This window comes from Kryptolebias marmoratus, linkage group LG12 (genome assembly GCF_001649575.2).
Source record: "Kryptolebias marmoratus isolate JLee-2015 linkage group LG12, ASM164957v2, whole genome shotgun sequence".
NCBI lineage: Eukaryota > Metazoa > Chordata > Actinopteri > Cyprinodontiformes > Rivulidae > Kryptolebias > Kryptolebias marmoratus.
Genome location: NC_051441.1, coordinates 2,336,256 through 2,362,810, shown reverse-complemented (window position 1 = coordinate 2,362,810; position 26,555 = coordinate 2,336,256). Strand labels below are relative to the sequence as shown.

General features: G+C 37.6%; 1 protein-coding gene across 1 annotated transcript; it reads right to left on the bottom strand.

The window, feature by feature from the left end:
- Positions 1–3,020: 3,020 nt before the first annotated feature.
- sstr3 (somatostatin receptor 3) lies at positions 3,021–24,847 on the bottom strand. The gene is made up of 3 exons (XM_017419349.3): positions 24,626–24,847; positions 20,168–20,241; positions 3,021–6,560 (listed from the first exon to the last, which is right to left on the bottom strand). The coding sequence occupies exon 3, from the start codon at positions 6,501–6,503 to the stop codon at positions 5,058–5,060; it is 1,446 nt and encodes a 481-aa protein (XP_017274838.1). The 5' UTR covers positions 6,504–6,560; positions 20,168–20,241; positions 24,626–24,847; the 3' UTR covers positions 3,021–5,057.
- Positions 24,848–26,555: the final 1,708 nt, after the last annotated feature.

The window sequence follows — 26,555 nt, the reverse complement described above, 5'->3', positions numbered from 1 at the left end:
AATCATCAAAATTAAACGAAATAAACATTTGAAATATATGAGTTTGTATGTAATGTATGAATATAATATACAAGTTTCACTTTTTAAATGGAATTACTGAAATCAATCTACTTTTTCATGATATTCTAATTTTATGACCAGCACCTGTATATAAAGCTGTCTATTATATTTCTGCAGTTTCTTTTTCACAGCAGTTATTAAAAAAATACCCAAGGTTTATTTTTATAAGTTGATAATGAATGAATTTCTTTCTCATCAAATAAAAAAGGATCACTTTGTCTCATCCAGATCTCCTGAAAGAGCTTTAGAAATCCAAATCAGAGTTTGTTTTCTAAATGAATCTAATTAAAATGTTACTCACGTACCACAAAGGTCAGGAAGCCTGATTTGAATAAAAACTGTCTGTGTGAGATGCAGTTTAAAGGTTTTACAGTGAATTCTCCAGCGACGGTTTCTCTCCCTGCTTAGGACTCGCTCTGATGAAATAATGATGCTGCCATCTCCGAACATCTGTCTTTCCTTTTCTGTGCTCATGTATACATGTTACAGCAAACCATATAAGTCAGAACATGAAACACACACAGCATCCGGGTTAAATCTGACCTTTTTCTTGCTCTCTGTGTTGCATCAGCTCCCGGCAGCTGAGCTGTGAGTCATAACAAACATGTCCTCCGTCTTCCTTCAGGGGCTGTGGAGCAGCTCTGACAGCAGATGGTCAGCTCAGTGTGTGACCAGAAATCTTTATTATGTAGCTGAACATGGACGTGACTGGGAGAGATTGTCTCAGCGGACTGGGGAGTTTTTACGCTCTTTTATTCTGACTCAAATGGAAACAGATGGAAAGTGTGAAAATAGCTGAAGTTTGGAGCCGAGTGTTGTTCTGCAGCCGCAGCACTTCGGTCCAGACTGAAGGACTGGAAAAGCAAACATTAACGATCTGCACAAGAGGAATCTGAATTAGTCTGATGATAAAATATTGTGTTATTAATGAGGCTCATTATTTCTTTTTTTTTGATGAATTATGTCTGTCTTTTAAACAAATCTGGTAAAAAACCAAAGAAATTATTTAGACTTCCCTCACATGTCTGAGATCCCACTGTTTGTTTTTTTTTTGTTTTTTTGCTGAAAATTTGATTGTAGCCACTCCGAGTTTTTAAAAGCATTCATGTTTTTCAAAATCTGACTGAAAACCTGATTGGACATTCTGCTGCTCTACACAGAATAATGTACGACCTTTAGAGGCAACACGTAATTTCACATAACATCATCGTAACTTGATCTTAGTTTAAAACTCTTGCATGAATCAGTATTAGACCTTTATCTTAAAAAAGGGTGAGTGAGATTTCATGAGGAATTCACAGATTTTCCTCTATTGTTTTGTGTTTTTATTAATTTCTATTTTTTCTCTCATCTCAGCTTGTTTCCTCATCTGATGTAATTTACCATTTCTGTTTATTTATTTGCATCTCCTCCAGTTCATTTTGCACATCTGTCTTCAGTGCAACTCCAGATGAACATATCTGTTCAGTAAACCTCCCACTGAGCTGAAAATAAGTACAGGAAACAAGCAGATTCTCAAAATACCCCACATCTTTTATTTTACTGAGAATATAAGCAGTGACAGAGTTTAGAATGTGAACACTGGAACTGCAGCAGCACATCTAGAAAAAACAGGACACTGTTTGTAATATATGTAATCTTCAGTCGAAGGCATCAAGCTGAAGTGTTTTGCACATTTTGCCCCGATGGTTTGAATTAATCTCAGACAGTCTGCAGAGAAAAGATGGAAAACGTGATGCCACTGCAGCTCCACTTCGAGGCGATTGTTTCCCACTGGGAGTCTGTTCCTGCACTTAAATCAACACTTCAGCTGAAGTGAGGGTTTATTTCTGCAAACAAAAAAGCAATAAAGACTCCCACTCAGTTTGCATTAGCAGCGTGAGGATTTTAAATGCTGCTGTACGTTGAGAAAAGAATTCTGCATTATTGTACATATAGAGTTATTACAACCTCAAATCTGAAAAAATTAAGATGTCAACAAAGAAGAAAATCCCATAAACCCATATTTTAGTCACAATGAAACATAGTTCTCCTCTTTGCCTCAGTCCATCTGAAATGAGATTTGGTCCAGAGGAGACACATCTGTTCACATCTGGCTTCTTCTCTGCCTGATAGAGCTTTAAGCAGCATTTGTGGACGGCACGGTGAGCTGTGGTTACAGACAGTGTTCCTGAGCAGAACAGAACCAGAACCAGCCTTGACCTTTGACCTCATAGATTTCTGCAGATTCTTGAAATCTCTCGATGATAATATGAACTATAGATGAAAGTTTTGTTGAATTACTGTTGAGGAATGTCACTTTTAGACCCAGTTTTTCACAGACTGGTGAACCTCTGTCCATCTTTACTTCTGAGAGAAAAACTCAGCTTTTTAACAATTTCTTAATTTTAAGGTTTGAAATGTTTACTATGTTGTTTGTGAATAAATTGTGGGATTTTCTGAGATTTGAAAGTCCTTGCATTTTGTTTTTATTTACATTTTACATAACATTCCAACCTTTTCAGAATTAAAGTTGTAAAATGTGAAGAACAGAATCAGCTGTTTTTACTGATTTCTATTTATTTGTACCATAAATGTTAATCTAAGCTGATAGCATCATTTGCTCAGAGTTTCCAGAAATCTTTCTGCCAAAAAGCCCTGAATAATAGGCCATTAGAGTTAACTTGACTCTTGTTCCATGTTGTTCGTGGGTGAAAGCCTGTAGGCAGACGGTCACTGAGTCATAGCAAAGCCACCAGCAGATCCTTCTGCCGACTATCACTTCTCCCTGCACAGTAAGCACAGGTGGGGGGGCTGATGATCACACAACCACCTCATAACTACAAGTATTTATAGCTGAAAGCACGCACGGCACACGCAGTAGTAAACAGCCCACTCAGACACACACATTCAAACACACGGCGCTACTCAACCTGAACAAATCTCAGCTTCTCATCAAACCGCGAGCCCAGGGGGGGCTTCACAAATAAAGTATGAGGCAGGCAAATTCCTTTTTAATGTGTCTTTAATGATGGTTGGGGGCTCTGCAGATGGGTGTGTGTGGGCTGATGACCAGCTGAGCAGCAGCAACACTGAGCAGAAGCTTTGTTTCTCTGTATTTACAGCCGGCTAAAAGATAAAAAAACAAAACAAACAAACAAAAAAACAACTTTGTGGTGTGTTTGAACTCATGAATGAAAGGTTCTGATGAATGATTGAAGCTTAATGTCAAATTAATTTCTAAATATTACACCTATAAGCAGCAGAAACATTGTACTCAATGTAAATGTCAAAGATAATTTTACACAAAACGGATTTTGACTTCGTAAAGAAAATGTCAGAAACAAAACTGAAACATGTTCACGACCTGCTTTCCTGCAGAGTTATTGTTTAGTCCGGCTAAATATCAAAAGGTTGAGAGTTCAAATCAAGAAAGAATAAGAGAAAGTCAGAATTCATACTGCATATTATGCAAATACAAACAAAAACATTAAATACCTTTCTTACATTTCCACGTCTGAAGCAGATATCATTTCAACACATATAACACTTACAATGAACACCTGTTATGAGGAGAATCAATCTACCTTTGAGGACTTTACCATCTATGAAATGATTAGACTCCACAGGATTAAAATCTTTTAAAATTCAGACCTCCTGTGTTGGTTACACTGGGAACAGATAACTGGCAGGACTGAACCTGGAACCTCCTGTCAAATTCATGAGCTTTCTTTAGGTTTGAAAAACATGTGTGGACTGGACAATAAATCTTTCCTAACCTCCTCAACAACCCTGTAAACGTCTCTTGGTTCACTGTGTCGAGGCTGAAATAAAAGCTGCACTGCTCCTCCTGAAGCTGAAGTTCAACAATCAGTCAAAGCTTTTCGACCCAAAACCCTGAAGAAAACCTTCAACACTTGGTTCCCACCCCTTCTGAAAATTAAAACCATCACTTCAACTTTCAGCTAATTAGCGTCAAGATGAGCAGGTGTCAGTCTTTGGGTGGAACTGATCAAAGTTTTTATCTCAACTGAGATCATGTTTCACATTTTATCTGCCTCTGTTTGCCAAAGGAAACTCTACAAGACAGCTGGTTTTCTTAGATTTGACTCATATGTGTTTAATGTCAGTCAGACTCTGCACAGGTGGGTCGAGTCCAAGTTAACCTGTCACCATCTTTACTGCCAAACTGTGCTCAGAGAGGGGGAAAATTAAAATCATGAAATCGTAACTAACTGTGCAGATTTAAAAATGCGATGTCATGAAAACATCAAGGAAACAGGAGATGAAGCTTCAACGATACTCAGTATTCCCACTGCAGCAGAAAATCTGCTACAATAAGCAGTTAACACACCGTGCAGCACAACGTGGGGCCATAATCAGCCGTGATTATGGTTTTAAAAGAAAGAAAGACACCTTGTTATTTGAGTGAGGGAAAATTAATCAGGCTGTAGGTGAATGTTGGAAAAGTTCCTTTCAGATAAAACAAATTTAGTTAGGTTGAACATGAGACCAGGTTTCTGAACTACCTTTTAGTTTAGGAACATTAAGCAGCCAGTGAGCACCGTTAGGTTGCAAAGACTTTTAAACATCCTAACTGTTCAAAGACTTTAAAATCAAGCTAAAGTTTTACAGACATCTAAACCTGATGACATAAAAAAAGAGCACTTAGCCGAGAGTGACAAGAATAAATGTGAAAAAACTCAAACCTTAGATCTCTATTTTAAACTCTAATTACATGAGAAATAAAACTTTGAAATCCCAGCTGTCACTCAGAGGGAAATAACTCACATTATGGGATATGAAGAAACATCAAGATGTGATCTAAAGGCAGAACTCTGTACATTCACATGTTGTATATATATTTTAGAAATAGTCGTACATTTCAGTACATTGATCAAATGAAATAACTCGAGGCTCATTTGATTTTTTTCTTTAAATGTTCTTTGATTTTTTTTAAAAATTTGTCTTAAGATCAAGATAACCTCAGAGGCATAAAATTAAATGTAATATTTACATTATAAATAACTTATTTCCAATGAGGTACTCTGGTCTGTGTTTTCCTCTGGCAGAGTTTTGATGCTCCCGTTTTTTGCTCCGTTGAGAAGCAGGGGGACAGTCAGCGAGGACCCGTTTGTGGGATCTTTTCCTTTGGCGCCGCCGCCGTTCCGGTCCGGGGACGACAGATCTGTGGCTCCAGCCGCTGCTCCTCTCTCTGCGAACATCAGGTGCGAGCTTTGCGGCTGGACGCTGGAGTTTCCATTCTGGGTGATCCTGTAGATCTCAGTCATTTCTGAGATGACCTCGTCATCATCGTCGTCTTCATCTCTGATGGCTCGCCTCAGGCTTTCCCTGGGCATCAGCGCCCTCCTGCCCTCCTCCTGCTGCAGTTGGTGCTCCACCGGCTCGTGGTTCTCCACTTTCCTCGTGGAGCGGCAGAGAGCTTTACGGAAACCCCTCTTGAAGTTGTCTGACAAGAAGCCGTACACGATAGGGTTGGCGCAGCTGTTGGCGTAGCCGAGCACCACCACGAAGTAATAAAGACCCTGGTACTCTGAGGGCAGACTAACCAGCAGGTTGATGATGTTGAGGGCATAAAAAGGCAGCCAACAGAAGACAAACACCGCAACAACAATCACAACCATTCGTGTCACTTTTCTCTCAGATTTTCTTCTCTTGGTGGAGGTGGCGTGGACCTTTTTACCCGAGCTGCGGATCTTGAAGACGATCAGCAGGTAGCAGAGGCAGATGATGAGAAGAGGGCAAAAGAATCCAACCGTGGAGGTGTAAATGATGAAAGCAGCCCTCCAGATGTTCGCCGGCTGAGGCCAGGCGATGTTACAGGTGCCCCCTGCTTTCTGGATGTTTGCAAAGACCACCACTGGCAGGACGACCAGGAAGGACAGCGCCCACACCGTGCCATTCACTACTTTGGCCACCTGAGGGCGCCTCCACTTGGAGGAGCGAATGGGATGCACGACGGCGAGGTAGCGGTCGATGCTCATCACGGTCAGGCAGAAGATGCTGGTGAACTGGTTGATGGAGTCGACGGTCATGACGAGTCTGCACATGAAGGAACCAAAGGGCCACAGCTGGAGGGTGTTCTGAACGGCCAGGAAGGGCAGGCCAAACATGAAGAGCTCATCAGCAATGGCCAAGTTCAGGATGTAGATGTTGGTCACTGACTCGATCTTTGAGTAGTGCAGCACGATGTGGATCACCAGAGTGTTTCCACCGAGGCCGATGATGCAAACAATGATGTATATGAGCGGGATGAGGACTCCGGCCACGCTGGGACCGGAGGAGACGTCCAGGAAGGTGGCGTTGGTGGTGTTGAACAGCGTCTCGTTCAGGTCGCTGTCATTGAGCATGAGCAGGAGCAGCGGGGGGGAGGGGCTCACCAGGCTGCTGTTCACCCACGCCTCAGCAGACATCTCCTCACCGGGAACTGAGGTGTCACCCATGGATGTGCTCTTCCTGTCGACTTGTTCCTCTGCCGTTTCAGCTCCCTCCCATCTGTTCTGTTGGAGGAAAAAAACAACATCAGTCATTAAACTGAATGAATCAAATTTTCTCTTGTTTTCGTAATTTCTGAGGAGGCCACCATAAAAAGACAAGAAAAAAGTTTAGTTTTTGTTTTTCCAAGGACAACTTTTACAAAAACACTTACTTTTAGCAATCACTTGCTTTAAAAGTTAGTATTTTTTAAAGAAAAAGAACAAAACTGCACATTTCAGCTAAATGATGTTTATAATCCTAAACAGTTTTTGCTGAAATAGTCTTATTTCTACAGAAAAAATAAAAGCATGATTGATCATACACTTGCATGTAGATTAATCTGCTGGACTTCAAAATTAAATTATTCAATAATGATGATAAATGAACAAAAGGAGAGTTTAATTTTCTAAAATCTTTTCCTCATTCAGTAAAAGAATAACAAATCTAGTTTGAAGTTTTTTAAACTTTTGCTGCAATTAATTTGTTGTTTCTCAGGAGAAACAATTGGACATTAGCAATTTTAATCCTTGAACACAAATGTGTAAGTAAACAGCTCCTCACATTACTTTCTGAAAGATTTTAAAGATAATTAAAAAACAAATTTAGATGATAAGAAATAAATTGTTTAAATGTAAAACAATGGTAATTTGCTTTCCAAAAACAAATACCAGTTAAAAGAATGAAAGCAGATGGGATGGATAATTAATGCTGATGAAACAAATAGGAAACAATTAAACACGTCTCAGGATGAATGTTTGGCGGTTAATAGATTTGACCTCGGCAGATATGTTCGGTTCTTTTAAAGGAGCAGGAAAAGAGGGTTTCAGGCGAGGGCGATAAGTGACTTTTCATTAGCAGCAACTTCCTGATTACCATGAATTACAGAGAAGATCTGCAGGAAGAAGCTGTAAACAGATACTGACTAAATACTGGAGAAACACACAGAAACAAACAACCAGCTTCACTCAAAAACAAACCAGAAACAAAGAGTCATTAATCAGTTTGACATCAACCTGTCGACTGATAAGTTTGCCTCTCTGGCTGAAAATAAATAAATAACTGATGGACTGGTGACCTTTCCAGGTGTAGCCTGTGTCTCATCTGTTGACAGCCTGAACAGCAGGAAATAAATAAATATACTCCTAGAAATATTTCAGATAAATAGATATTTATTGAAACAACAACCAAATAAACTCGTTAAGTTCCTTTATTCATCAAAGCCTGCAGTCTATCTGTCTTCCTTCCAGCCAAACTTATTATTTGTGGTTTATTTTATTTACCTCCAGTTCTTTAAAGCAGTGGTTCCCAAACTTTTCAGCTTCCGACTCATAAAATAACAGTGACAAAGGTGTGTGACCCCATCTGTTGGCTGTTTAAATATCCAAAAGTGCTAAAGATCCTATTAAATAAGGACATAATGACAACACAAACAGGCTTAGCATCTATTTAGCTATTTTTTTAAATCATTAAATGACTTGTATTTCAACTCTCTTTAACAATTATTGTGTAAATATATCATAAAAACTGGGTTTTTAATTGTAACTTGATATCTGGAGGTTATCTAAGGACCCCTGCTTGGTGTTGGGTGACCCACATCGGGGTCCTGACCCCAACTTTGGGAATCATTGCTTTAAAGAAACCCAGAAAGAAGCTCTGCAAAATAAAACAGAAAAGTTGGTGTACAACTTTAAATGAAATGAAATACAAAAGTACTTTTAAAAAAAAAGATTGTACATAACTTTATAGAAATGTCTTTACAAAAACTCAAGTCAAATTTTATTTATTTAGCCCATTTCATGATTAAAACAACCCAATGTTGTTTTTAATAATACACATTCATATAAACACTCATACACACAGTTATTTATTTTAAATGTTTAACCAAAATGGCTACAACTCCATTTCAACACACGATGAGATTAGTTTAAAAGTTTGGCATTAGAAGCACAGGGAGATAAACTTTAAATCTGCTATTTTCATTTAAAAACAAAGTATGTTTTTTCATCTGTGGCTGAGTGAAATGTGTTTTAGGCCATGCTTGTTTTATTTAAATATTATTTGCAGAAAAGCAGCTGGAAATAAGGGCAACAGTTGTTATTTTTGAAGCAAAAATCGTTATGGTTCTAATTGAAATAACGGACTATTTCTAATTGAAGATATATGAAGTAATGTTCGTTTTTCCTTTTATCTTGCTCAAATCAATAAAACACAAAGGAGCTCTAATTAAACTGAAGCTCGGTCCCTGTAAAAAGACCATCAGTAATAAAAGGCACAGCTGAAGGTTTTCTTGTATTTTCAGTTGAATTATTAATGCAGACGAGCGAAAACCAAAAGAATATGTGTAAAAATTTGTCATATCTTCAGCCAAACCTTTCAGTCTTTTATTACATCTTGGTTATTTCATACACATAGAAACAAAGGCTGGAGCACAAAGCAGACGACATTTTTCAGTCGAGTTTTTCAGGCTTCTTGCTTCAAACGCATCATTTCCAGTTAATGTGTTTCCTCAGCAACAGATGCACAGACATGAGTTTTACCAACAAGTCTTTGAAAGAAATGAAAAAAGGAGATTCTTTTAAGGTGTATTACCATGATTATAAAGCTAAAAAGATGAAGAGGAATACAGATAAAGCCTAATAAAGTGTGCAGTAGTGGAGATGACGTCCTATAGAGACTTCTCTTTCAATTTCACTCACCATTAACTACCCAGCTGCACGGCTCAGCCTGCAAACAGACGAGCCAGGAGCATTATTACAGAGAAATTTATCCCAGGAACGCCTTTGTCCTTTTGTTGCTTTTTAGAAAATCAACACTGAGAACTGCACAGATGTGCTCCGAGCTCAGTTTAAACAAACCAGCAGAACTATTATTGTCACACAGCTGCAGAGTCGCTACAAATTATTTGTCTTTTTCCAAAAAAGAAAAGCAAGAGGAATCAACAAAACCACAGCAAATGGGCTGAATGTCTTTTGTTTTCCAGACTTTGTCTTTGATTTCAGCAAATTGTCACATTAATCATTTTTCAATATCTCCAATTCCTGATGATTACAGGCATTTCGCATTAAATTTGCCAAATTTGGTGCTATGGAAACTGGAGGAGGAGAGAACTGGGGCATCAGAATCATAAATCAAACAAACTAAATTAAATTTAGATGGATTTTTTTTATATTTTCTCCTGGGAAAGTGGTTCAAAGGGAAGAAGAGAAAACTCTTCATGGATACAGACTAACAACATAAAACGCTCAGGTAGAACCTGAACGTTTTCTGCTGCTGATATTCACAAACATAAACAAATAACTCAAATTATGTTTGTTGCTCTCATGTGACCAAATCACACCTGATCCGTTCAAGCAGGAGTGTCTTCATGTATTTGGCTCCAGGATTTTTAATGAGTGAACTCGGATTGTTTCCTTGTTCTCAGTTTCTTTCTTTCTTTCTTTCTTTCTTTCTTTCTTTCTTTCTTTCTTTCTTTCTTTCTTTCTTTCTTTCTTTCTTTCTTTCTTTCTTTCTTTCTTTCTTTCTTTCTTTCTTTCTTTCTTTCTTTCTTTCTTTCTTTCTTTCTTTCTTTCTTTCTTTGTTTTTCTGTAATCAAACCACTTCTGCAAACTTTGTACAATTTTAATCATTTGTATATAAAACGTTCAGCTCGGTTGGGAATAATGTGGTTTGACTTTTAGTTTTTCTAACTTCATTATTTTTTGAATAGTTTTGCTTTATTTACAAAACTTTTCTTGATAGAAACACATCAAAATCTCTTGATTCCCTTAAAAAACTTGTTCTCTGAAATCTGCTTCAGCAAACCAGCTCTACTTTTATCTTCTTATGCTTTTTTTAACTTTTAGCTGCAAAGGTATGAAGATAAACCATCTTAGCCAATTTTAGCATTTAGCTTCAGTTTTGCTAATTTTAGCTATGATTTGTTATTGTTAGGTTTTAGCTGATGCTTGACAAATTTTAGCTTTGAGCTACTGTTATATTAGATTTTACTCTTATGTGCAGTTTTGCTGTTTTCAGTTTATATTTATGGTTTTATTTTAGCTTTAAAGCTATGATTTTGATAATTTATCTTTTAGTTACAGGTTTGCCAAGTTGAACTTTTGATGCAGTTTTACTAATTTTAGCTTTTACGTATTGTTTTGTTACATTTAGCTGTTTTGCTTCTCTGCTCGGTTTTATTGATTTTAGTTTTTAGCAACAGTTTTGACAATTTTAGGTTTTATCAGCTACAGTTTTAACTAATTAGTTTTTAGCGACTGTTTTGCTCATTTTACCTTCTGTTCTCCTTGTTTTACCTCAATGCTCACATGTCATTCAGTACTCAGCTTCCACGCTGCTTTTTAACAGAAAATACAATTTCTTTTTGTTTTTCAGGTGTCTGGGGCCATGTGGGATGTGAGACTGGTCTGTAAAAATGTTTTTTGTTAGGTGACGGGCGTCTGGTTTCAGTGGTTGCTTCTGTTTGATTCATAATGGCGTCACCACACACCGAGCTGATATTATTCTCTAATTAAATCTGAGTATCGACCGGATGTAGCTGCTGTCAAAAGAAGACGTGTTTTCTTTCACCCTTCTTGTCATCCTGTCCCCAAGTGATTCACTCATTTTATCCAAATGTGTCTCTTCAGACCCGGTTTCTGTCACGATGTTTTCCACATCATATCTGCTTACAAGATCATTGTCGACTGATGAAGATGAAGCTTTTTAATAAGGCTGAACTGGTTTGATTAAAACACTCAGTCCTCTTCTCTCTGAGCGCTGACTGAACCGGATCAGCGTGACTTACATGTTTTCCTCCTAAATGCTGTGACTTTCAGTGTTTGTAAGAAGCCTTTAAGAAGAGTTTAGTCTCAGTTTGGGTCAGATTATTAAACAATAACGTCTTTCTTCAGTCTATTAAGGTTTTGATGAATGTGTGAGGAATAGTTGCTCAACAGTCTTTATGCATTCAGAACATCCAACTCCGGAAAGCTTTCAACTTTTTTTATATTTTGCCTTGATTATTTATCTATTTTTTTTCCTCCAAGCAAACTGAAAAATTCCCTTAAATTATTCCCTCCTTTGGTGTGCAGACCTTCAGCTCAGAGACGGTCACATTTTCAGATGTTTCATACTAAGTTTGTAACAGAAATTGTTCTGCAGGTGATTTTTAGCTGCTGCAGCTTCAGCTCACCTGCAGGAAAGCATATTTTCTGAGATGATGTTTTTGACCGACTATCGCAGATTTCAGCCCGTTTCTTTCACAACTGTCAGCTTTTGTCTCAGAACAGAACGCCATAAATGCCTGAAATGATTGCTTCAAATTGCAGTAAAAGTTGTTTTTTTCTTTGGGCTTTTGGATGGATCTCTTATTTTTGTCTTGATCTTCTCAAGATAAAAAAAGGAAATATATTTTATGCATACATATATACATACATACTACAGCTATAAACCTATTTAAATAAATAAATACACAATGAAAAAGTATTTGCTGAAGGACTGCTTATCTTCACCATCTTGCAAATTAAAGTTTTTAAATAAAACTCTTGTCTGATCTGTTTGAGCTCAGAGTATGTGCTGGGAATGACTCTCAGCTACTACCACAGCAGATTTTAGCAGATTCTACCTTGTTATAGTGGATCAACATCCTTTTTGAACTGGGCTGACTCTAAATGTTAATCAATAACATATGTCTGAAAGACATTGTGTAAAATGTCAATAAAAACTGAATACAATAATTTGCAAATTTCAAAAACCCATATTTTATTCAGAATAAAACCTAGTAAACATATCAAATGTGTAAACTAAGAAACTAATTTTAAAAAATAAGGTAATTTTGGGTTTTATGGCAGCAACACACCTCAAAAAAGTTGTTGAGCAAAACCTCGGATTCTGTAAACTTGTGAATGTTTTTTTCCACATCTTCTAGAACTAAAAATAGCCTTTACAAGAAATCAGTGGCTGCAGAAAATCTCAAAATAAACCTTCCAAACTCCACAATGGAGCTTTCACATCTTTTCACTTTTCTTTACCACCACGACGTCTTTTAAAAATCGATGCCACGTCTCTCTTCTGTAGAAAATCGAAGTCTAATATCTGCGTCACAATTGTCACATTTCATTCTGCCTCATTAATCTTCTCACTAAACGCCTCCAGGATCTTTCAAAGCACTGAAAGGGAAACTCATTCATGCTGTAAAATTGAGGCTCTGCTCAGGAAAGATGTCTTTTCTTTAAATGACATGAGGGGAGGCGCTGCGCTCCTGTCACACACAGCCTTATAACCTCATATTCAAATTCAATCATCTTCCTCCTGCAGGACTGAGGCTGTCAAAGGCTAAAGACTGCACACTTTGAAAAAAAAAGAAGAAATAGGACACTCCGGCTGAAACGACCTGGTTTGAATTGTTTGACGTCTGCAGCCTTTAGGACTTATCTCCTGTGGGCATGCAGACAGTGGTGACACATTCTTCATAAAGTCTTAGAAAAAGTAAGCAAACAGAACGTCAGGAGCAGCGGGAGCTTCACCGTGAAGACATTTTAGAATGAAAACACACAGAATAAAAATGGACATGTATACTAATGTCTAAAATAAATTAAAAAGGTGTCACTTTGTGCAGTTACTCACATTTCACACATGAATACTGGATTGTTGCACCTTTTTTTTTTCTTTTTTTGGTTTCCAAGAATTTCAAGAGTCATTTAAGGACAAAATGTAGGACTAAGGAGGGAAACAACAAAACAAAATAAACCAAAGAAGGGCTGCAACTCAGAATAAATATCATTTGTACTTTAAGTTAAAATGCTTTTAAATGGGCTCAACTCTTAAATACGGACTGAAACAGGAGCGTTCAAAATTAAAGGACCAAAACACAAACTCAGTGGAGACAAAAACAGATTCAAACAAACAACAAATGAACCTGAGGAGTGTGTTAAACACTGAGGGAATAAATCAGACCCGAACAACACCTGTGATTATCAGAACCTGAGACCAAGTGTGAAGGGAAAGCAGACAAAACAAATTGGAATGAAACTAATATTCCTTGAAGGAATGTGTGTCACTCTTTGCCTTGCATGCTGAAGTTTTAGACAGAGATGTTGGGTGTTTGGTTATAGATGAGAGTATGGACTGTATTTCTGCACTGATGACTAATCAATAAACAGACTACAGATGGGCTGCATGCAAACAGAAAAAGAGGAAGTCAATTTAACAAAAAGTAGAAGATAAAACAACAAGCACTTAAGCCACATAATCAGAAACAACTAGAACTCAAAGATACAGAGCTAAAGTAAATTAATGCACTGAATAAGAAACCATAAATGATAATAAACAAAGCTGAAAAACAGACAGGGAACTCATCGAAGGAAGCGTTTCAATTAACACTAATTAAACATAAATTAGAAGTAAAGCTGTAACAACACAGATCAAATTTTTCTTTCTTATCAGAAAAGCCAGTTTGTCAGCAACAGAGCACCAGACAACATCTTTTGTCTGCTGCTGGGTCAGTCATAATTTTTGATGCGTGCCCTACGCCATCTCTGCGTTTTACCTCTTAAACCTAAAACAGGAGTAAAATAAATGACAAAATAAGACCAAACATATCATAACATCAGCTGAAGTCAAACACAGGTAGAGTTTTCTGTGTCCTGCTGGAGCAGCTTGAGCTGCAGAAACCAACATTTTATCTGAGGGATGCTGCTGGAGTGCTGAGCTGAACTGAGAGGAGCTTCTCATCTAACAAAGGTCAGAGTTTGTGCCAGCAGAGCTTTAAAGGTTCGGAGCTTTTCAGGAAGGATTGTTGTTACACTGGCAGCTGAGCAGCCAGGATCAACAGCTGTAGAAACACAGACAACACTTCATGCTTTCATTCCTGCACTTTGAATCCATGGCAGCTTCAAATAAGTGATATAATATGTTTCTGAAAGCTTTAAAATGAGCTGAGCTGCCAAATACCGACTGAAATAGAAGCTGAAATGATCAATGAGATTTGTTGGACTGAATGACATTTAAACACTGAAACCACCAGAGGATGGGGGGTGGGTGGGGGGCTGTTGCTGACTCACTTACTGAATAATTAAGTTATGAAACATAAAAGTTTGGCAGCGAGAAACTCCAGAAAGATCCAAATTCTTCAGGTACACAGAGAGCCCAGTTCAGCCCTGAAAACAGATCCAAACAATCGATCTGTTTCATGTTCAAAAAGGCAAAATATTTGATTTATGTTTGCAAATAATCTCCTGAACCACTGGATGGATTTTGATGAGAGCATTTGAACGTATTCATTGAATGTTGAGTATATCTACAGTCAACCCAATTAAAGATGGCCGCCACAGTCAACTTACCTTAAGGAACAAAAACGGCTTTAATTCAGCCAGTTTTACAGATATTGAGCTAAACTTTGGTGTGACAGTAGCTGAGAGTCATTCCCAACACATGCTCTGAGCTCAACACATTGCACAACATTAACAGACTGTGTCTGTTAGCAAAATATCTCATGAACCACCATGGATTTTAAGGAAACTCTCAGAAAATGATCGTTGGCTGCATATCTAAAACTCAAGGTGAACACTACTAATAATATTAACATATTAATGGGAACGGTTACAAATAAAAAAAAAATAAACCTTGTTATTGATAGCTTTGTTCCATTTGGAGTAAACATAAATACTGTTATTTAAAATAAGTTAGAAACAAGAGCAGCAACAGAAAAAGCTTAAATGTCTCATTTCACAGCAGAAGCTGTAATCAGGACTCTTTTCAACAAACAGCTTGAAATTTAGCTCATACTCTTTAGTAGAGTTAAGAAAATGGAAACAGATTTTAAACACTTCAAACTGAGAATCATGGGCTGGAGGTTTTACAATAATCACAGCAATTTTTATTTCTCTTTTATCCCCTCAGTGTGTTTCTGCTCTCAGAGGGTTTAGCCGTTTCTTCATCGTGCATTGTTTGGACCGGATTGTCAGGAGGAAAATATCCACATTAAGGGGTAGGACACACAAGCCTTAATAAAACATTGCAGTAAATAAATAAAGACTCCGAGGCTTTTCTGAGGCTGTCAGTAGGAAGAATCTGTGGATTCTGTTTTTATTCACAGCCTGAAGATATAAAGAAAAAAAGCAGAGGAGCTGTTTGGTGTAAAAAAAAAGTAGAAATCAGAGTTTGAAAAGGGGGTCAAATGAGTTGCTTTTAGAATTTCTTTCATAAAAAAGGAAAGAAAAAACTGTATGTTAACTTTGTGATTTGTTTCAGGTGGTTCAGTATTTGCACCAGAAGCATTTCTGGGTTTTCCCCCCCACAAAAATTCAAGTTTTATTCTGTATCCAGCTGCCTCCTGACAGCCACACCTTGTTCCAGTTAGCGTAACTTTAACCCTATTGATTAGACCTTGGCTGCATGGTGACAGAGCTGTGGCGGCCATCTTGAAATAAAACTGTCATGAAAGGTGGTGAGTTTCTTCCTGCGTTCTCTGAGCCTCCATTTTGGTCCCACCTGTCACCTAACACGTATTCCAGTTTCCGCCCACAACCCAAACACAAGCCTGTTGGGTTGTCACTGACATTAGTTGTGATTATAAATGTTGTTTTTGTCTTGAGTGGTCCTGTGATGCTGCAGACCAACACCAGCCGCCAACACAGCATTAATCAGGGACAGAAGATGGATGAATAATTTGGTTTTTGTTGCCTCGTCTAAAGTAAATTTAAATAATAGCCCAATTTGAACAACCCGTTCTAAAACCACTTTAACTTTGGTTCAGACATTCCAGTTCGGAGGATTGCGAATGAAAGGTTAAAGTACAAAAACTGCATTTAAAACACTGAATAAAGTTATTGTTCTGGTCAACAAAACCAGTCGTGGGCTGGTTGAGTTCCCAGCAGCAGGTCAGATTTGGTTAAGGACATTTGCCAGAAATGGTTGAAAAGTATATTTGCTTTTCTCTCCTCGTTCTGAGAAGAGAGCGAGTGTTTAACAGCTAAAAACTCTACAATGATCGAAAAAGAGACAAGTTTTTGTGACCAGAATGTAAAACCAAAAGGTTATTCAGCACATCAGCTGCAGATTGCCCAAACAATGTTTCTGTAATCCACAGTTTGAGTAAACAAGTTAATTAATCTGCAGCTAACAGAACATCTCTGCAGAGACATTTCACTCCTGCAGTTTGAAGGTTTTCCTTTCTGAAATGTTCAGGTGAACACTTTTATTGTAAAAGCAAAGTCATTTTGGGGTCATCACAGAAGGGAGTCGAGGGCAACATGAAATATTTTTAAAGCTAGCTGCAATAGTTTCAAAAATCAGCCAACTAAAAACCAGCAGGAGGAGCTAAATAATAAATCTGCAGGATTTCTGACAACTGCTTTAGAAATGATGAAGATTCTCAGACATTCAGGACACGATGATCCGAACAAACTGAAACCAAAAGCAGCTGGATTTCTGTTTTAATTTTACTGAAACATTTTGTTTCTCAGCAAATGAGCGTTTCCAAAAAGATTGTCTTTAGTTCAGTTTGTTAAGATCAGCAGAAAATATGAGAAACAATACAGAAAATTTCTCTTTACGGCACGTTGTGGCCTCATTAAGACGTTTTATAATCTTTTATTTTACACAAGATTTAAAGGTTCACATCACCTTTAATGCCAGAGTTTTAGATTAAGATCATCTTAATCTGAGAAGGGATGAAGTTACAGTAGTTTGGAAGCCATCTTGAATTGAACTGACTCTATGATTACTGGGGGTCATGAGATATTTTGCTAACAGACAGACAAAGTTCGTCAATGATGAAGTTTTAAAAACAGATCTCATATATATTATGTGCTCCCAAGGGTCAGAGGACAGTGGTGGCCATCTTGAATTCTAAATAGTCCGTTTTAAAAGTTATCCAATGATTACTTCCTGAGAGTTTCATAAAAATCCATCCTGTGGTTCATGAGATGTGAGATAACAGACAAACAAACACACAGACTCAAGCAAAAACATGATCTCTCTTTCTCCTTTGATAACCAGCTGCTAAAAAAATTAAAATAAATCTCTTTAATTTTAGAGTGAGGTTTCTGATTCAGATCAACCTCTGTAGCAAGAACTCCATGTTCATGTTCTGAACTTCAAACCACGCGTCTCTTCACAGAAAGAATGTTTCAGGCAAAGCCCTCCTTCATGCTTTCATCTTATCTTCTTGAAATTCAGATTTGAGGACGTTGGACACCATGTGGACATTTGGCCCCGAGCAACAAGCCCTCAGCTCCTTCATTGAATCCTCATCCTTCCTAACATCTCCTGTCTCTGTCTCCAGTGGTGTGGCTTAAAGGCATCAAATATTTTTATAAACATTATAGGCAATAATGTCAAAATATCAAAACTGACAGAAATGTTTTTATTTCTTCGCATGAAATATGAATCGTTTTAAATCTCCGACGCTACCTGCAGATATCCTGCAGAGAGAAAACAAAGTGTTTTTGGTCTTTTCTGAGTGCTAACAAGAAAGCGTTGAAGTTTAAACAAAAAAAAAAAAGAAATCAAACTGTCAGGGCTGTGTGTCTGAAATGTCATCTCCACCATTATTACCCCTGTCTCGTGTTTTGGATGATTGCTTTGCAGCAACAGCAGAAAACCGGTGGATTCATCTGCATCGTGACACTTCTGCTGGTCCCTGAACAGAAATGATCAGTTCGTTAAAGCTCACCTGTCCTGGCTGTCAGAGACACTTCTGACCTGCTCTGCTGATTGTTTCACACCTTCTCTCACATGTCTGAAATAAACCTCTCACTCTCGGGCTGTTTGGTTGAACTATTTCTACGTTTGCATGTGGACTCATGTAAACAGGGCACAAGGAGTCAGAATCAACAACAGCCTGCTTCTTGGTGTGAGTAAAGTGTTTACAAAGACTAAATATGGATTTTTACAGTGCAAAAGTATCTATTTAAATGATTTTTATTACAGCTCAGCTAGGTTAGAATCTAGTTTTAGATGAATCACATCACAGGCATGGATGATTCTGAACAGGACGTCAAAAATCTATTTTAATGTTAATCTCATTAACATTCACTGTTTGTTTAATTGTCGTAGATAAACATCATGAGCTAACCAGCTGCCACCCGATAATCACAGATAATAAAAATGCATCAATAATCATTTTAGAATTGCATCACAACCCTCTGAATCATCAGGTGCCTAAGTGTCAATAAAACCTAAAGAGATCACATATATAAATGTATATTTTGGTATAAAGCTGACCCTCATATATTGGTATAATGGTGACAATATGAATTTGGAACTTTATGTGTCTTTATTGCTGTGATTTGTAATATAAATGACTTTAAATATAAATGTTTTTTAAACAGAACCATCTCTTTTAGACTCCTGCAAGGTCACATCCGAGTCTACGTCATGAAATGACGCACACGGGCTAAAAGCATTTTCTTTCACACAAAAACTGCAAATTGAGGCAGAGCAAAAGTATTTCTTCTCTTCACAAACTTAAAGAAACGTTTCATTATAAAAATCTGACTTTGCAACATTTTTAAAGCCTGAATGAGCTGCATGACGCTCCAACAGCTTGAATTAGCTGGATGCTAATGAGCGCGCTCCACGGGGCTAAAGCCGCCGCAGCTCAGGGACGCGTGACGCACGGCAGGAGCTGACTTTACCCACAAGGTCCCACGTGAGAACAGGTTTCAGCTGTGAGCATGTGGGAATTATTATAAATCTGAACAAAAAACAATATCAGAGGAATGCACGCGGTCAGTGCACGTTTCTAAAGCTGTAACCATAACCGAATGCTGCTCTGCCCACTTTTTATGTTTTTTTTTTTAAAAGAGGTATACAACAACCATGTGTTTTTATATTATATTTATAAAACTCTAACAGAGATTTTGCAATGCTTAAAATAATCTCCTTAAAACTTTTTTTCATTTTTTTAACAAATATAAAACAGGTTTCAGATTTTATTAATAGTATTTTTTTACATTTTAAAACATCAGCTTTGGGTTTTAAGAAATCATTACACATTTGACAGTATTATTCCTTGGTAATTATGTCTATTTATATTATTTCTATTGTTTTAAATTGTATTTTATTATCTTTACTGTTTAGCTCTTTGATTTGAAAACCCATTAGAACTATTTGGAGGCTCATTTCTCAGGAAAGACACATCATATATGCTTTATTTAATTATTAAATTAGTTTTTAACCTCTGGGAAACAGACAAGTGTGAGAACTGCTGATTCCTTTAACTGATTTACGATTAAACAGAATTTATGAATATTGGATTTAGCAAACAGTGCTCATTTTATTGAAAACGATTTGCATGATTAATTAAAAAGTATTTAACGGTTCAAATTGTGTAATAGTGTTAAAATGTCAATTATACTTAATATATTCAGCTGTAACATTTATACATTAATACATATAAATAAAAAAGGTTAGTTTGTCATATATCAGACATTGAACCTGATAAATATTTGATATTTTTGTTTTTAAAAACCGAATCAGTCAGAAGATGTTGATGATTACAGATCAGTTTGAGTTGTGCAGCATATTCTCAGTCTTCGTGCCATGAAAACATGCACGCTCCTGTCGGTCTATGTGTGTGAACACAGACTCTATATCTGTGTGGGAGGTGCTTGTCAACATGTAGGAAAAGGAGAAGTTGTCCACATACTTGGTGAGCTGTTGGAGCAGTTTGTGTGTGGGCTCATTCCTGCAGATCACAGGTGCCCCTGAGTCTCTTCCAGGCTGTAATAAAAACAAATTAGAAGAGCTTGAATAAATTGGGGGCTCGTGCCTCTGCATAGTGATCGCTGCATATTTTACAGATATGCCCTCGAGGTTTTTGTGCATCTCCTCCTTTTTTAACTCTGCAGGAGGTCTGTCGCCCTGAAGGTGCAGCTCTGCCTTTTCGAGGACTAAAAAGAGGAAATAAAAAGGTTTCTCCTCGGGGGTCGGTGAGTCAGTCAAACTTAATAAAACCGGAAAATTCACACTCAGCCCAGCATCCAATTCTTCTTTCACTTTTAACCTCTGCTGACCTTTTTCTGCCTCATCCAGAAGCCGTATATATGAGCTACAGTGGATCTCTGAACTGGGAGAAAACTCTTCTGTTTTCTCAGAGCAACATTTTGAGATTTGATAATAAAATCCCTTACTCAAACAGATGATGTTGCATTTTCTCCCCCATACTTGACTCTGGAATAAAATAATAATAATAAAAAAGGGTCCAGAAAGCAAATATATATATCTGTGTTTGAGATTAAGAATTTATTGTTGAGCTAATGTAGACATTATTATAAATTTGCTTCTTTTTAACACATCAATGTAAATCTCACTCATCATTACTTCATAGTGACAGTCTTATCCTAATGTTTATTATCGAAATAACTCCCCCCACCTGCCAACACTTTGCTCTTCTAAGAGGAAGCTCCTCCCTTCCCCGCTCATCATCACTTCCACCCGGGTCATCGCCCAGCTGACTCAAAAGGAATGCACCAGGTGATTATCGTTTCCCTCAGTTATCCCCGGCCTTTGCTCTTGACTCGGCAGTCCTGCTGCCACTAATCACTCAGTAATCCCTCCTCCCAGCTTACTCTTACTCCAGGTTCCACTCAGTCGTTATTCCATCACACCGTTTGTTCCTTAATGTTCCTGAAGTCTCTCGTTGCTCTTTATTCGTCCCTGTGTCCTTCCTGGTTTTTTGGTTATTAATCATTTTGTTGCCCTGTCAGCTTTTTATTGAAACTCTTAGTTTTGTCATTTTGAGTCTCCCTCTGTGTTTTTGAGTCTGCACTTCTGGAGCTGAGTGAAGAAAGATTGTAACCAAAAGAACCAGATGCTGCTGAAATGAGCTTCCTTCGAAGGGAAACTGGGCTTAGTCTTAGCGATAAGGTGAGGAGCTCAAAGCTGCGGCTCCTCCTCGCTGAAAGGAGTCAGCTGAGGTGGTTTGAGCATCTCATTAGGATGCATTCTGGACGTCTCCAGCTGGAAGTTTTTCCGGCACATCCCACTGGGACGAGACCCCGGTGCAGATCCAGAACTCACTTCAGATGAAAATTAGCTCTTGAGCAAATCTGGATTTACATTTAGCCTGTTTATATTTTGATTAATATATGATGTTGCTTTGCAGATAAATCATGAATTACATGTTAAGTAATGACGTTATGTAAATATTTATTCGATTAAATCGGTTTGGCAGTTTCGTTCGTAGGGAATCTTAGTCCAGACTGTTCTTATTACGATAACAAATTATTGGAATGAGCAACTAAATGCTGTCAGATTAGTGACATCCCTTATTTACTTTGGGTTTTTTTCTTCAGGGAACATCTTTTCAGCTTACACCTTAACATTCCTCACTTTGCATTCCTGCACATGTTCCATCTGTTCTGATATTTAAATGGATGCTTTTAGCTGTGATTTCTTACTCTACAGAAGCTTGAATGGTGTTTCCCCACATTTGAGCTGTTTTAAATAAAAGTATCTGCTAAGTGATTAAACATAAATGTGATGCTGACTTTAATATTATAGCTGTTATTACCAAATCTGCTCCATCTGTTAACATTGAAAGGAAGCAGCAAGAACCAAATCACGAGCATCTTTTCTGGAAATATTTCAGTCACTACCTCTTGTGATATAAAACAAAAGGTCAAAAGGTCTTTATCTTTTAAAAGAAAACATGATTGCACAGTTTGCTGAACTTTCTCTCCTCATTAATTCTGTCTGAAATGATTTGGTTTGTGCTGATAAACCTGCCTGCTGGGACTCTGTGTGTGTTCACTTAAGTTTGTGATTCACTTGATATCAAGTGGAGAGTTGATGGCATCATTTACAATCAAAGTGCAAATCCATCCCAGCAAACCAAACAGTGAGTCTGTCATGCCTTTAAATGTCAAACATATATTAAATAAATAAATAAAAGTGCAGCATTTTAAAGCTGAAGTGGCGTTGATGTGATGAGCTGTTGCTCCTCTAATCCTGCGAGCCGGTAATCACACCGACTGTTACAAACACAGCAGGAAACGTGGGTTTCCCGACAGAAAAACAAGATTGTTCAAAAAAATAAAAAATAAACATAATGTTCTAAGAAGACAACGCAGGGAGTTACAGATTTCATTTATAAGTAATCAACTACAAATTGATTAAAACCAAATCCTGTCACATTTTTCGAAGCCGACACTTCAGCACCTGCAGTGTCGGATGAGCTCTAATGAAACTGATGATGCTCTCTCTGTCCTCCGGTGAGGAAGGTGCCAGATTCACAGCATTATTCTAAAATTAATCTGTACAACACTGAATCAGCCACAACATTCAAACCACTGACAGATGTGGTGAATTAACAGAAACTATGAATCCTGGGGGCCTACACACCTGGTAACAATGACACCTGATGATGGCAGAAGTTGAACGATGGCGCTGCTGAAATTTGGCTTAAATGCATAATTTCTAACCTCAGCTGAGCTATTATGACAACAGATAAATAAAAGCAGAAGGAAACTACCTGAAACATTCACTGCTTATAAAATGCTGACCGTAAATACAGTAGTTCACTTTGTTTTTAATTTCTGATAATTGACATGTTGGAAGATGGAACTACAGCTGAGGTGCTGAGCTCCACAGGTTTTCACTGAAAGTATCTTTGCTCCATTCAGCTACAGTTACCTGATCCCTGCTGCTGAAAAACACCCCCACAGCATGATTCTGCCACCACCATGCTCCACTGTTGGGATGGGATGGAGCAGGTGAGGAGGCCTGGTTTCCTCCTGACATAACGCTCAGAGTCAAAACCAAACAGTTTAATTTTCATCAGATCAACACTGCAGGGGTTTTGAACTAAGGAACCCTTTTGGGTGAGAGGCGACACATCTCCAAGAATCAAGAAAAGTCCAGAGAAAATCTTTACCAACAATATCGTAGGAACAAAGTGTCACATTTACAACCATGATAGCAACGAGCAAAACGCTTCAAAATTGTCTAAAAACAAATATATAAAGTGACCTTGTGGTGTGTTTTTTTCCTATATACAGTCTTTGTTTGAAAAGAGTCTGACAGTGACCATAGTTTTGTTTATATGTATATAACATTTCTTAACAAACATCTACATTACACATGGTCAGTAAGGTGTAAAAGATTCACAATAAAATGAACAAATTTAAATTTTAGTCACTAAACTAGTCTTGATAAAAACAAGTAATAATGACAAAAAACAAACAAACAGAACAAGAAATGCTAAAGCCTCCACACACAAAAAACTGTACAAAGACAAACAAAAACCCCACATCTGAGTCCAAATTAAAGATAGACTCATTTTAATCGGCCAATATAGACTTTTTCTTTTTCACCTCACAGTTTGGATTTTTAGATGAAAATGCTCTTTTATATAATATTTCTTTTGAAGTTTACAACATCCTCTAAGGATTGGTAAATGTACATCTATTTAAGTTAATATTATATTAATTTTATTTATTATTATAATTTATATATATATATATGATGAATTTTGTTTTATATTGGTAAATGAAACATACATTTTGATCATACAAAAAAAAAGAAAATAAATAAATAGTTTTTGTGTATCGACCACGGCTGCCCTGATTCTAAAGCTTGGCACTGAGCACACAGAGACTCATATCGTCGACCTCCAGCACAAATATTACAGCAGAAAAATGACCGTGGAGTAAAATAATCCCATCAGTAAGCACAACTCACACAAAGAGACGAAAGAAACAAACCCAGAAACACAGAAATGTGGAGAACCAAGAAACAACCACAATTATCATAGAATTAAGCAGAAAATGTCACAAAACTGGACATGAAATTAAAAACAAATGAATGAAAAATCAGATTTCAGTGTGGAGGTGGATTTATGGGAGTCAAGCTTTATTTTGTATTAAATATTACAAACTGTATAATGTTTAAAATACATTTCAGAGATATATATTTTTTTCTTTGACTCTTTGCCTTGTTTAAAAGTTGCTGAATCTTTTAGTGGAAGTGATTTTCAGCTTTTTGTGTCTTTTTATTCTTGGTTTAGTTGGAGTCAGAAAATGTATCGGAGGCTTTCCAGCTTCATCACTAACAGCTGGAGTCATCCTCAGTCAAATAATGAGCTGCACAAAAAAACAAAACTTACCTTTAATCAGAGACTTTCCCCACCGGGGGGTTTGGATTCCTCCGCAGGCTTTTTGCAGGATTTATGGGTGAAAGCACGCGGGAGACGCAGCAGCATCAGTCGGTGTGTTTCCTGCCAGGATGCGTTTTGTTCTCATCCTTCCTCCGTCTGCTTCCTCCTGACTTTCCTCTCCGTCTGTTCCCGGGCTGTAACTGATGCGCAGCATCACCAGACGCCTGCAGGTCGCTCACACTCCAGCCTGTAACTAGGTAACAGCTCTGCTGCTGCGCGCAGTCAAGGAGGAGGTGTTAGAAATAATTTAAAAAAATTAAAATCTTTGGCGTGTGATGCTCGTCCTTGTGTGAGGCAGCCTCACAGATGCTGCAACATTCCTGAGAACAATCAAACCCACCCCCCTCATTTTATATTTGCTTACTAAACTAGAACTAAAACACTTTGGTTATTTTTAGAAAAGCATCTGCTGGTCCTGAAAATTAAAGGAGAAGAAATCAAAGTGTTTGAACAAACTATTAAAGAGTAAAAACTCTCATCTCACTGAAACAATGCTTCATTTCTTGAGTCAGTTAAAAGCAATTATCTAATTATATCTGCATGCCTTTATGTGAGTAAGCAAACTTATTTTATTTGACAAAGATGCTGTTGGTACCCTTAAAGAGACAATTATTCTTTACATTTGAGTTGTTTAAAACTAAGCTTTTGACCTTAATTAGTATCACAGCTTCTCATCAGACATTCAGCCTGTTTAAAGGGAACAAACAGCCTCCGGGTGGTTTGGTTTGGTTGTTTTCACCTCTCTGAACATGGAGCAGAGAGAGTAAAGGTGAGAGCTGCTGAGGAGCTCAGACAGAAGATTATAGATCTCCATGTTGAAGCTAAAGGCTCCAAGACCATCTCCAAGCAGCTTCATGCTCCTCTGATCAGAACTGACAAGATTATTAAAAACATATCAGGGTCACAGGACCGTAAACAACCTCCCAGAGCGTGGCTGCAAGAGGGAATGTGATCCCAGGTTGATCAGACAGATAATGTGGATAACAGAAAAAACAACAACAAGGAAACCATCCAAGACCATTGAAGCTGAACTCCAAGGTTCATCGCATCATTCTGAACCATAACGGGCTCCATGAAGAACCAGGAGGCTCCACTGTTGGCAGAAAAACACAAAAAAGACAAACTAGAATTCATCCAAATGCTTGTTGACAAGTCCCAAAGTTTCAGTGAGAAGTTTCTGAGACTGATGACACAAAACTGGAGCTGTTTGTCTTCAACACATCAGTTTTATTTATTTTTTTTGATTATTGTGGAAGGATACTAACACATTTCCCCACATCTGTAAAAAGCTTCACAATGTTTTAATCATGAGAATAAAATGCTGTGGACTCCAATCAGGGTTGATGGTTCTTTTTATTCAAACGCTTTAATCATTTGTGTTTCTGCACTCAGCCAGGCAAGTGCTTCTTTGTACAACAGAGACTGAAGTGAATTTGGGGTAATTGTTGATTGTTCTGTTTACAGTAAATATCACTGAGTTGGTTTTGTTTTGTGTTCTAAATCTAAAGAAAATGATTTCATACTGAGACTCAAACCTGTGAAATTATGTTCCCATCAGTTTGACTCGGAGAAATGAATACAAAGGTGAATGTTTTAGTTGGTTTAGCTTTTAATGAGGCAACAAAAGACGAGAACTTTAATCAGAACAACAGAATCCCTCCCGGGTCACCTCGATGTGGATCATGTGGTTAAAGCCTATTGAGTGTTTAGTTCAAGCTTTAAATGTAAACAAACCAAATATGACTTCATCCAATTTTTGGTCATTTAAAAAAAAACTCCTGTTTTTACTTTGAATGTTGCTGCTGCAGAGAAAAATGAGACAACATCATTTTCTTTATGTTTACAAAGGATGGTTCGGTGTATTCTTCATTTATCCCAA